Source organism: Anomaloglossus baeobatrachus, chromosome 6 (assembly GCF_048569485.1).
Source record: "Anomaloglossus baeobatrachus isolate aAnoBae1 chromosome 6, aAnoBae1.hap1, whole genome shotgun sequence".
Lineage (NCBI taxonomy): Eukaryota > Metazoa > Chordata > Amphibia > Anura > Aromobatidae > Anomaloglossus > Anomaloglossus baeobatrachus.
In genome coordinates, this window is record NC_134358.1 from 26,375,577 (window position 1) to 26,389,233 (window position 13,657).

Genomic DNA, 13,657 nt, shown 5'->3' on the forward strand with positions numbered 1-13,657 from the left:
ACTATAACACTGCCCCTATGTATAAGAATATAACTACTATAATACTGCCCCTATGTACAAGAATATAACTACTATAATACTGCTCCTATGTACAAGAATATAACTACTATAATACTGCCCTATGTACAAGAATATAACTGCTATAATACTGCTCTTATGTACAAGAATATAACTACTATAATACTGATCCTATGTACAAGAATATAACTACTATAATACTGCCCCTATGTACAAGAATATAAATACTATAATACTGCTCCTATGTACAAGACTATAACTACTATAATACTGCCTCTATGTACAAGAATATAAGTACTATAATACTGCCCTCTATGTACAAGAATATAACTACTATAATACTGCCTCTATGTACAAGAATATAACTACTATAATACTGCCTCCTATGTACAAGAATATAACTACTATAATACTGCCCTCTATGTACAAGAATATAACTACTATAATACTGCCTCTATGTACAAGAATATAACTACTATAATACTGCCTCCTATGTACAAGAATATAACTACTATAATACTGCCCCTATGTACAAGAATATAACTACTATAATACTGGCTCTATGTACAAGAATATAACTACTATAATACTGCTCCTATGTACAAGAATATAACTACTATAATACTGCCCTATGTACAAGAATATAACTGCTATAATACTGCCCCTATGTACAAGAATATAACTACTATAATACTGCTCCTATGTACAAGAATATAACTACTATAATACTGCCCTATGTACAAGAATATAACTGCTATAATACTGCCCCTATGTACAAGAATATAACTACTATAATACTGCCCCAATGTAGAAGAATATAACTACTATAATACTGCCCCTATGTACAAGAATATAACTACTATAATACTGCTCTATGTACAAGAATATAACTGCTTAAATACTGCTCCTGTGTACAAAATATGACTATTGTACCGTAATACACTGTAGAAATTTGTACATATATACTGCACTTTATTCACCACTACATATCTTGTCCTGAGTGAATAGTATAAGAATAGTATAATGTAATTCCGGCTTTAGATGTCAGTTTATAAATAATCAAAATATGTGTCGCAAAAGGGAATGGTTTAAAATAGCGGATACCATTGTGCACGTGACGCCTCGGCTGCCGCCGCTTCCATACACACTGTACTTATTAAGTAAAACAGATCAAGCTTTGAATCTGATCTATATCTGATGTGAGATTATCTCTATTTATATCTATTTATTTCCTCCACTCAACGGATCTTGATGAACGAAAAATTCAAGTTGAAAATCCCAGAGATTCTCAGTTAAATTCCGGTCTTGAGTCACCTTCTTCTCTAGGAAGTGCCTACAAACATTGGCCACATGAGGCCATGTACTATCCTGTCCTATGAGGAACCCAGGGTCTGACATGGGCTCTTAGGATCTCATCCCGGCACCTAGTCAGGAATAGTGTCTATCAAATGGAGTTTTTTACCTCCATCCAAGGATGTCTTCCTAGATCTGTACTGCCCCCTCATCAAACTGTCCAAACTGGATGATGTTGGCATCTCCAGACTCTGTCTCATATGCTCGATCTAAACCTATCCTCATCTGTAAAGAACTATGGCCATTCATGAGAAAGCCGACGATCCTGGTGTGCTCTTGGCCAATTGAGCTTCACGGTGGTGAGCTCTAAGGTCAGGTCCCAAAACATTGGCCCTCTTGGAGTCTACTTTTGACAGTTGGGTCTGAAATATGCACCCAAGTAGCCGATGGAGTTTATTTTTAGGGCATGGATGGCGTTCCTCTCTTTTCCCTTGCACAGCAGAGCAGATCCTAGTCTTGCTGCTGGACTGATGACTAGAGAAGGGCAAATCCACAGAGGTTTGGGTTCGGTGGGTCCGGTCAGGCTTTAAAAAAAGTTTATTTCGGGACTGAACTTGACCCCGGACGCTAAACCCCATATACGTCTAAGGGATCCTAACTTAAGTGTTATAAAATGGTGTTAGTAAGGACTAGCGGGCTGCAAAAGGAAACAAAATGGGGATGAAAGCATAACAATTATGCTTAATGAGTTTCCACACAGCTGCCACATTGTTTCTGGGTCCGCTCATTAAATCTCATGAATATTCACTGCTTTCCATGCCCAGTTTCTGTGACAGTGGCTGTGATTGGTTGCAGTCAGACTGGCAGACTGATGGCTTCTGTGATTGGTTGCCCTCACACTACCTGCCTGGGTCCCTGAAGTTGAGTGTAAAAATAAATATAGAATTGGAAAAAGGGCATAGGATTCCCTGTATTTTGATACCAGTGCAGATAAAGCAGACAGCTGGAGGTTGCAGTCCCAAGCTGTGTGCTTTATTTTGGCTGTGTATCAAAGTACGAGGGACCCCATGTGGCATTTTTTAATTTATTGAAATCATAATTTAAAACAATGACATGTGGTCCCCTCCAATTTTGATACCCAGCCAAGATAAAGCGGACAGCTCAAGGCTGGTATTCTTAGATTAGGGAGGCCCATGCTTATTGGGCCCTCCCCTGACTAAAAATAGCAGCCCGTAGTCACCCCAGATTTGGCACATCCATTAGATTTGCCAATACTGACGCTTTACCTGGCTTATGCCAATTGCCCTAGAGTGGTGGCAATCAGGGTAATATTAGGGGTTAGTGACAGCTGTGATTTGTCAATAAAATCACAGCTGTCATTAAGCCCAAGGTTAGTAATGGGAAGGGGTCCATAAGACCCTTCAGTTACTAATTTCATAAGTAAACAGAAATAAACACAAAACACAGAGAAAAAGGCTTTATTTTAAAAAATAAACAAAAAAAATCCTTCTTTCTCTAATTTATTACCTCCCAAAACCCTCATGCAGGTCCAATGTAATCGACACCATAACGTCCTACGATGATGCTGGCTCTGCTACATCTGAAGTCGTAGTGAGTAGCCATATTAGCAAACCTGACGAACCACTGTGACCGTGAGACACACTAATGTAGCCGCAGCTGTGAAAGCAGTGATGTCAGTGACTTCACCTGAAGTTACAGCTTCAAGTTCCCACGGTCTACAGCTGTGACCTCAGGTGAATTCACCTGAGGTGAACTCATTGAACTCAAATCCAGTAATTCAGCATGGAGTTCTATGATCCTGGTTTACCGGAGAATTGACTTCAATGGTGCTGGACTACCAGATTAACCGACACCATCGAAGCCAATAATCCGGCAGCATTGAACTCAATGCCAGATTACCGTAATGCACATGGATTAATTGAGTACAATGACTTCCACTTCAGGGTCCCAGACAGCTAGGGTGAGGGAAATTTGACAAACGCTGTCACAGAGCCCCCCCAACCACCCTTCACCACAAGGGATCTGTTCATGGCTGGCTGCATGGGACTGGAGACCCAAATTGCCCAATCAGTGACTTCCATTGGCGTTTAGGTGAAGTCCGGGTCCCAAACCAAACTTTATCTAACCCTCCAAACCGAATTTCCACGGGTCCGCTCATCTCTATTGATGACATCTCCATGTCTCCTTGTGTAACGGCCAAGCTCCATGATCTGGAGGCTGTGCGGGAAGATGAAGGAGACCATTGCAATGGCAAGTATGGATTTGCCATCCTGGAGGAGCAAGACGAATGGGTGCTGGTAATGACCAAAGACACATGCAAAATGCAAAACTAGAGAAGAATCAGTCGTGAAGGATAACGAGAGAGGAATCGTTGATGGAGATGAGGGGGAGGATAGACATCCAATGGATTTTACCATGTATAGAAATGTCAGTACTCCCCTATTCGACAGCTAATCTAATAATGTGGGATTCTGATGGGACGTTACCTTGTTCTTTTGGCATAGGTCAGTGGAGATGTGACATCCACCAGAAGCCTTTTCAATCTTTTTTTATTCTAAGAGAAGGAAACAAAAGAGGCACAAGAACAAAAACGTCCCGAGATGGAGTGGAGGGGGGGGGGGCATGGGAGAGGGATTCCCTAAAGAGATGCAAAGCGGATACATTGTGGTGACTACATAGGAAGGAGCTTTCTAGGGGAAAAATGTGATGTAAATTATATTTTCTGCGATCGGTTGTTTGGACAAATATTTACAATAGTCATGGTAATAATAAAAAAAAAACCAAAATTATCATTAATAATAACATAGTGGTAACAATAATCCTGTAATAATAAAAAATATATATAATTAATAATAACATAGTGGTAATAATAATCCTGTAATGATGAAAAAAAAATATATCATTAATAATAACATAGTGGTAATAATAACCCTGTAATAATAATAAAAAATATATCATTAATAATCACACAGTAGTAAAAAGAATCTTGTAATAATAAAAAACAAAAATATCATTAATAATCACACAGTAGTAATAATAATCCTGTAATAATAATAACCCCAAAATATAATTAATAATAACATAGTGGTAATAATCCTGTAATAATAATAAAAAAAATCATTAATAATAACATAGTGGTAATAATAACCCTGTAATAATAATAAAAAAATATCATTAATAATCACACAGTAGTAATAATAATAATCACACAGTAGTAATAATAGTCCTGTAATAATAATAACCCCAAAATATCATTAATAATAACATAGTGGTAATAATCCTGTAATAATAATGAAAAAAATCATTAATAACAACATAGTGGTAATAATAACCATGTAATAATAATAAAAAAAATATCATTAATAATCACACAGTAGTAATAATAATATTATAATAATAAAAAAACAAAAATATCATTAATAATCACACAGTAGTAATAATAATCTTATAATAATAAAAAAACAAAAATATCATTAATAATCACACAGTAGTAATAATAATCTTATAATAATAAAAAAACAAAAATATCATTAATAATCACACAGTAGTAAAAATAATCCTGTAATAATAATAACAAACCCAAAATATAATTAATAATAACATAGCGGTAATAATCCTGTAATAATAATAATAATAATAATAATAATAATAATAATAATAATAATAAAAATCATTAATAATAACATAGTGGTAATAATAACCCTGTAATAATAATAATAATAATAATAATAATAATAAATCATTAATAATCACACAGTAGTAATAATAATCTTGTAATAATAAAAAAACAAAAATATCATTAATAATCGCACAGTAGTAATAATAATCCTGTAATAATAATAACCCCAAAATATAATTAATAATAACATAGTGGTAATAATCCTGTAATAATAATAAAAAAAATCATTAATAAGAACATAGTGGTAATAATAACCTTGTAATAATAATAAAAAAATAAATAATAATCACAGTAGTAATAATAATCTTGTAATAATAAAAACAAAAATATCATTAATAATCATACAGTAGTAATACTAATCTTGTAATAATAAAAAAACTAAAATATCATTAATAATAACATAGTGGTAATAATCCTGTAATAATAATAAAAAAATCATTAATAATAACATAGTGGTAATAATAACCCTGTAATAATAATAAAAAAAATATCATTAATAATCACACAGTAGTAATAATAATCTTGTAATAATAAAAAACAAAAATATAATTAATAAGCACACAGTAGTAATAATAATCCTGTAATAATAATAACCCCAAAATATAATTAATAATAACATTTTGGTAATAATCCTGTAATAATAATAAAAAAAAATCATTAATTATAATATAGTGGTAATAATAACCCTGTAATAATAATAAAAAAAATATCATTAATAATCACACAGTAGTAATAATAATCTTGTAATAATAATAACCCCAAAATATAATTAAAAATATCATAGTGGTAATCCTGTAATAATAATAAAAAAACATTAATAATAACATAGTGGTAATAATAAGAAGAATAAGAAGAATTTTTCATTGCTCTTTTATTCCTCCTGATTTTTTGTTCCAATTCCTGAAACAATAAAACACATTTTTAAAGTTTCATAAATTAACAATAAAAAGTTAAGAATAAAACAAAACTCATGAATGACGATCGGAAAATCTCTGCTGCAAACACTGATGATTTTTTGATTTTTTATTATTATTTTTTAATTTTATGCTTTTTTCTTACATGTTTTTTGGTGCTAAATACTCAGCATATTTTTCCATTAAAATAATACAATTTAAAGCTTTTCTATCAACAAAAAGACCTCACAAGGCGTCAGTGATGAAAAGTAAAAAAAAGTTAAATCCAACCCAATGCAAAGGAATATTCGTCTTTAATGTCAAAAATTTCGACATAATTCACCGGTTAAGAGTTATGCATCAACGATATTTACACAAGATATAAAGTAAGATATAATACTAACATTTTCATTAAATATACATTTTTTTTTAATTTTCTTATTATGTAACTTTTTTTATTTCTTAGGGTTTCCAAATAATAATTTAAATGAGATCCCTATTATTTTTTTTACTTTTAATTTTTTAAAAATAATAATTTTAGAAATTGACATTTTTGAAGGAAGCTTGACCCAATGCTGATAGGGCAATATTGGGGATAAGTATTGTTTCTTTTTCTTTATCTCAGAGCTTTAAAACTAAAATGATTGGATGTACAACTCTTGTAAAAATGGTTTCTCAATGGGTTTCATTCTTTTTGAATATGTTATGTACAGTTCATTGGTTTTGGGTTTTTAAATGGAACCTGTCACCATATTTGGTGACTATAAGCTGTGGCCACCACCAGCGAGCCCTTATATACTGTATTCCAGGCCGCTCTATATAATGTAAAAAACACTTTTATAAAACTCATCTAGGGGCAGTCTAGGCCAATGGGTGTCGCCGCTCTCCAATCCGGCACCTCCTGTCTCCGGTCCGGCTCGTCCTCTCTCTGGCCCGGCTCCTCTCTCTGGTCCGGCTTCTCCTCTCTCTGGTATGGCTCCTCCTCTCTCCGGTATGGCTTCTCGTCTCTCTGGTCCAGCTCCTCCTCTCTCTGGTCCGGCTCCTCCTCTCTCTGGTCTGGCCCATCCTCTCTCTAGTCCAGCTCCTCCTCTCTCTGGTCTGGCGCATACTCTCTCCGGTCCGGCTCCTCCTCTCTCTGGTCCGGTGCGTCCTCTCTCTGGTCCGGCTCCTCCTCTCTCCGGTCCGACGACTCCTCCCTCTGGTCTGGCTCATCCTCTCTCAGGTTCGGTTCCTCCTCTCTTTGGTAAGGCTCCTCCTCTCTTTGGTAAGGTGCATCCTCTCTCCAGTCCAGCTCCTCCTCTCTGTGGTCCGGCTCCTCCTCTCTCCAGTCCGGCTCCTCCTCTCTCCAGTCAGGCTCCTCCTCCCTCTGGTCCGGCTCCTCCTCCCTCTGGTCCGGCGCATCATCTCTCCGGTCCAGCTTCTCCTCTCTCAGGTCCAGCGCCTCCTCTCTCCAGTCCGGCTCCTCCTCTCTCCAGTCCGGCTCCTCCTCTCTCCAGTCCGGCTCCTCCTCTCTCCAGTCAGGCTCCTCCTCCCTCTGGTCCGGCTCCTCCTCCCTCTGGTCCGGCGCATCATCTCTCCGGTCCAGCTTCTCCTCTCTCAGGTCCAGCGCCTCCTCTCTCCGGTCCAGCTCCTCCTCTCTCTGGTCCAGTGCATCCTCTCTCCAGTCCGACACCTACTCTCTGCTGTCATCTCCGTCCTCCTTCTACCCAGCCTAGTGTGGATGATGCATCTGTCATCCACACAGGCCAACATTGCAGTCCTGCACAGGCGCACTGCAGAGGGCAGATCAAAGTATTGTAATGCACAGGTGCGAGGAAAGGTTAAAAAACACATGCGCCTACACTGAGTAGGACAGATCAAAGTGCGTCTTCGTAGGACCTCAATGCCGGCTAGTGTGTATAATGTAGGATGTGTCATGCACATGGGCCTCAGAAGAAGGAGGACAGCATTTTCTGCAGAGAGTAGGCGCCAAACTGGAGACGAGACAGGAGGTGCTGGACCGGAGAGCAGTGACACCCATCGGACCGGAATGCCCCCTAGGTGAATATTATAAAAGTGTTTTTTACGTTCCACACAGCGGCCTGGGATCTTATATACAGCATTCTGTAATACTGTATATCGGAGTTCACTGGTGGTGGCCGCAGCTTATAGTCGTTAAATCTGGTGATAGGTGCCCTTTAAAGTCCGAATATGTTAACACTTTTTTTTTAATCTAACATTTGAATATTTTGTAATTATTTATTTTCATTGATTTCATAGGTTGTAAGAATGTCCATTACGATCTGGTCTTCATCTTGGACACATCCTCCAGTGTAGGCAAGGAAGATTTTGAAAAAGTTCGTCAATGGGTTTCAAACTTGGTGGATACTTTTGAGATTGAACCAGATAAGACAAGAGTGGGGGTTGTGAGATACAGTGGAAAAACCTACACGGAATTCGACCTGGGGAGATTTCAGACTCGCGATGATGTGAAAGAGGCCGCCAGGAACATTAAGTATTACGGTGGAAACACCAACACGGGAGATGCTCTTAGATACATCACAACCTACAGCTTTTCCGAGGAGGCTGGTGGAAGACCAAGAGAACGAGCCATTAAAAAAGTTGCCATCTTGTTGACCGATGGAAGAAGTCAAGATCTGGTATTAGAGCCGGCGACGGCCGCTCATAAAGCTGGGATTAGGATTTTCGCTGTAGGTGTTGGGGAAGCTCTAAAAGAAGAACTGGAAGAGATTGCGTCAGAGCCGAAGTCTGCCCACGTCTTCCATGTGTCTGACTACAATGCCATCGACAAAATTCGAGGGATATTGAGAAGAAGACTTTGTGAAAGTAGGTGACTTATTTTGAAACTTTCAGTTCCAGCAGATGAGAATATGTTGTTCTTTTGCAAAGTTATCTGATAAAGTTATCATGAAGTTTTTATTTAGCATTTTTTAAGTGCCTATGTATAAATTCATTACACAAATGAAGCTTATTTTATTGGGTGCGCATAGGACATCAATCACTCTAATTATCAGTGATCACATCTACTGATGCCCTAAACCATATTACCCAAGTCCAGTTTTTCTTTGGCTATTAACATGTGCATTACAAAGCCATTAATGACTAGTGATTAGAGAGCACTACCTTGCTCAGGTGCTTGGTACTCGTAACTAGTGATGAGCGGGCACTACCATGCTCAGGTGCTCTATACTCGTAACTGTGATGAGCGAGCACTACCATGCTCGGGTGCTCAGTACTCATAACTAGTGATGAGCGGGCACTACCATGCTCGAGTGCTCAGTACTCGTAACTAGTGATGAGCGGGCACTACCATGCTCAGGTGCTCTATACTCGTAACTGTGATGAGCGGGCACTACCATGCTCGGGTGCTCAGTACTCGTAACTAGTGATGAGCGGGCACTACCATGCTCGGGTGCTTGGTACTCATGACTAGTGATGAGCGGGCACTACCATGCTCGGGTGCTTGGTACTCATGACTAGTGATGAGCGAGCACTACCATGCTCGGGTTTCCTGGTACTCGTAATGAAAAGTTGGATGCTCGGATGGGTGCAACTCAAGCACCTGAGTATAATGGAAGTCAATGGGGCAGTTAAGCATTTCTGAGGAAGAGTTTTGCCATGACTGTTGTGCCCATCCGAGCATCCAACTTCTCGTTATGAGTACCGAGCACTAGAGCATGGCAGTGACCCCTCAATCTCTGAATTAAGGTAACTATGATAATAAAACATGTATGCTGGTCTCCTGACTTTCCTCAGACATATGGGTGACCGGAAAAAGAACTATAAGACATATGTTGACTTTCAATAGCTGGTCCAAGTAGGAATCTGAGTGCCATATGTGTCTGGCAGCAGACTACACTCATTTCCATTGCCAATACTTTTACATACGTGCTCAATTAATCTGGGGGTGCATGCCTGTAGGGGTTCCGGGGGTGCATGCCTGTAGGGGTTTTTGGGGTGCATGCCTGTAGGGGTTCCAGGGGTGCATGCCTGTAAGGGTTCCGGGGGCATGCCTGTAGGGGTTCCAGGGTGCATGCCTGTAGGGGTTCCGGGGGAGCATGCCTGTAGGGGTTCCAGGGGTGTATGCCTGTAGGGGTTCCGGGGGGCATGCCTGTAGGGGTTCCAGGGTGCATGCCTGTAGGGGTTCCGGGGGGCATGCCTGTAGGGGTTTCGGGGTGCATGCCTGTAGGGGTTTTGGGGTGCATGCCTGTAGGGGTTCCAGGGGTGCATGCCTGTATGGGTTCCGGGGGGCATGCCTGTAGGGGTTCCTGGGGTGCATGCCTGTAGGGGTTCTGGGGAGCATGGCTGTAGGGGTTCCGGGGGTGCATGCCTGTAGGGATTCCGGGGGGCATGCCTGTAGGGGTTCCGGGGGTGCATGCCTGTAGGGGTTCCGGGGGGGCATGCCTGTAGGGGTTCTGGGGGGGCATGCCTGTACGGGTTCCAGGGGTGCATGCCTATAAGGGTTTCCGGGGAGGCATGCCTGTAGGGGTTCCGGGGGGGCATGCCTGTAGGGGTTCCGGGGGAGCATGCCTGTAGGGGTTACAGGGGTGTATGCCTGTAGGGGTTCTGGGGAGCATGCCTGTAGGGGTTCCGGGGGTGCATGCCTGTAGGGGTTCCGGGGGGGGCATGCCTGTAGGGGTTCTGGGGGGGCATGCCTGTACGGGTTCCGGGGGTGCATGCCTGTAAGGGTTTCCGGGGAGGCATGCCTGTAGGGGTTACGGGGGGCATATCTTTAGGGGTTCCGTGGGTGCATGCCTGTAGGGGTTCCGGGAGGCATGCCTGTAGGGGTTCCGGGGGTGCATGCCTGTAGGGGTTCCAGGGGGGGCATGCCTGTAGGGGTTCTGGGGGGGGCATGCCTGTATGGGTTTTGGGGGTGCATGCCTGTAAGGGTTTCCGAGGGGGCATGCCTGTAGGGGTTCTGGGGGTGCATGCCTGTAGGGATTCCGGGGGTGCATGCCTGTAGGGATTCTGGGGGTGCATGCCTGTAGGGATTCCGGGGGTGCATGCCTGTAAGGGTTCAGGGGGGGCATGCCTGTAAGGGTTCCGGGGGGGCATATCTGTAGGGGTTCCGGGGGTGCATGCCTGTAGGGGTTTCAAAATAGACAACTATCATCCAGATGAGCATTTGCCTGACTTTTATCTTGTCTGTTTTGGCTCCTTTACACAACAGAAGGAGTAAGTAATCAGTGATCAATGAGGAGTTGTATCAATGGAAGTGAAGGTTCGTTGACAACGCTATCTTCCACAGCCCTTTCCCACTGCTCTATTTTGCACCTAGAGGGAAGGTTTGATAGTTGTAGATCAAACCATTATGATTTATGTTTATAGTCTCCTACATGTGTTAGAAGAAAAGTCATTAAAACCGGCCGATCATCTAATGTGTACGGCGGCCTCTCTGCTCCTCCAAGACAGATGTTTTAGGGGAGAAAAGGAAAGGACACGTTATACGCCAGTAACTTGGGGACAAAATATACGGCTGCAAGAAAAACTGATTGTCATCTAATTTCAGTGTCGTTATCGGTGCCACTTTGTGGTTACAAAATCTATAGTATGTTGTATGATTCTTGGAAGTTTTATGGATTTTAGTTTTTTGGAATCATTGAAGCAATTGTGTTCTTGTGAAGTCACTATTGTCCCTTTTATGTATCGTACATCTATTGACAACTCAGGGTGTCAGATTGTTTGTTCCAATTTAACATGACGAATCCTATAGGTCAGAGGTCGGAAGGTCCGAGGACGTCAATATGAGCTTCTTTTCAAATGGAAGGTTGTGCATGTAAACTAATAATAAATTAAAACAATACAAAATGCACTAAATAAATAATAAATAAAAAACGTATTTAACTAGGCAAATAATAATATATCTATCCATACACTGTAGATATATATATATACAGCATATGTGTGTGTGTGTGTATATATATATATATAGTACAGACCAAAAGTTTGGACACACCTTCTCATCTCTAGAATAACTATTAAGAGGAGACTTTGTGCAGCAGCCTTCATGGTAAAATAGCTGCTAGGAAGCCACTGCTAAGGACAGGCAACAAGCAGAAGAGACTTGTTTGGGCTAAAGAACACAAGGAATGGACATTAGACCAGTGGAAATCTGTGCTTTGGTCTGATGAGTCCAAATTTGAGATCTTTGGATCCAACCACCGTGTCTTTGTAGAAAAGGTGAACGGATGGACTCTACATGGCTGGTTCCCACCGTGAAGCATGGAGGAGGAGGTGTGATGGTGTGGGGGTGCTTTGCTGGTGACACTGTTGGTGATTTATTCAAAATTGAAGGCATACTGAACCAGCATGGCTACCACAGCATCTTGCAGCGGCGTGGTATTCCATCAGGTTTGCCTTTAGTTGGACCATCATTTATTTTTCAACAGGACAATGACCCCAAACACCTCCAGACTGTGTAAGGGCTATTTGACTAAGAAGGAGAGTGATGAGGTGCTACGCCAGATGACCTGGCCTCCACAGTCACCAGACCTGAACCCAATCGAGATGGTTTGGGGTGAGCTGGACCGCAGAGTGAAGGCAAAAGGGCCAACAAGTGCTAAGCATCTCTGGGAACTCCTTCAAGACTGTTGGAAGACCATTTCCGGTGACTACCTCTTGAAGCTCATCAAGAGAATGCCAAGAGTGTGCAAAGCAGTAATCAAAGCAAAAGGTGGCTACTTTGAAGAACCTAGAATATAAGACATATTTTCAGTTGTTTCACACTTTTTTGTGAAGTATTTCATTCCACAAGTGATAATTCATAGTTTTGACGCCTTCAATGTGAATCTACAATTTTCAGAGTCATGAAAATAAAGAAAACTCAGGGAACGTCATAGTCCATGTTTGGGCGGGAAAATGTAACCCCGTGCTTTCCAGTTACTCTACAAAAATCATGCAGCCATTAAACTGAATGGATCTGGGAGCTATAGACTATAAATAGCAACTGTCAGTGGTTGCTATAGGAACAAAATAAACTGTTAGTATAAGATAGGATGGACGGATAGAGAGAGACAGAAAAAGACAGACATACAGAGAGACAGACTGGGAAAGAGACAGCCGATGAAAGAGACAGCCGATGAAAGAGACAGCCGATGAAAGAGACAGCCGATGAAAGAGACAGCCGATGAAAGAGACAGCCGATGAAAGAGACAGCCGATGAAAGAGACAGCCGATGAAAGAGACAGACGCCAAAAGAGACAGACGCCGAAAGAGACAGACGCCGAAAGAGACAGACGCCGAAAGAGACAGACGCCGAAAGAGTCAGACGCCGAAAGAGACAGACGCCGAAAGAGACAGACGGGGAAAGAGACAGCCCTGGAAAGAGACAGACGGGGAAAGAGACAGATGGGGAAAGAGACAGACGGGGAAAGAGACAGACGGGCAGAGAGACAGACGGGCAGAAAGACAGAGAGAGAGAGATAGACTGATGCAAATACAGAAAGATAGAAACAGACGGACAAGGAAAGAGACAGACAGACAGAGACTGGGAGAGAGATAGAAAGATAGTTACTATCCTGGGCAACGCCAGGTACTACAGCTAGTATATATATATATATATATATATATATATATATATATATATATCTCCTGCTGTATATAAATACAATGTAGCTATATAAATATATTTATGGATCTCAAGTCTTTTCTCCATGACCTGAGTTGCTCTTTTAGCATTACCATATCTCATAATATATAGCACTGAATGTCGATTGTTTCCTTTATATTTACATTCTACTCTTTTGTTTACATT

At 40.9% G+C, this 13,657-nt stretch overlaps 1 protein-coding gene across 1 annotated transcript in view; it reads left to right on the top strand.

The window, feature by feature from the left end:
* Positions 1-13,657, top strand: part of COL22A1 (collagen type XXII alpha 1 chain) — a 515,443-nt gene that overhangs the window by 85,319 nt on the left and 416,467 nt on the right. The window contains exon 3 of the mRNA XM_075316011.1: positions 8,164-8,730. Coding sequence (XP_075172126.1) covers positions 8,164-8,730 — 567 coding nt within the window. The remainder of the gene's footprint in view (positions 1-8,163; positions 8,731-13,657) is intronic.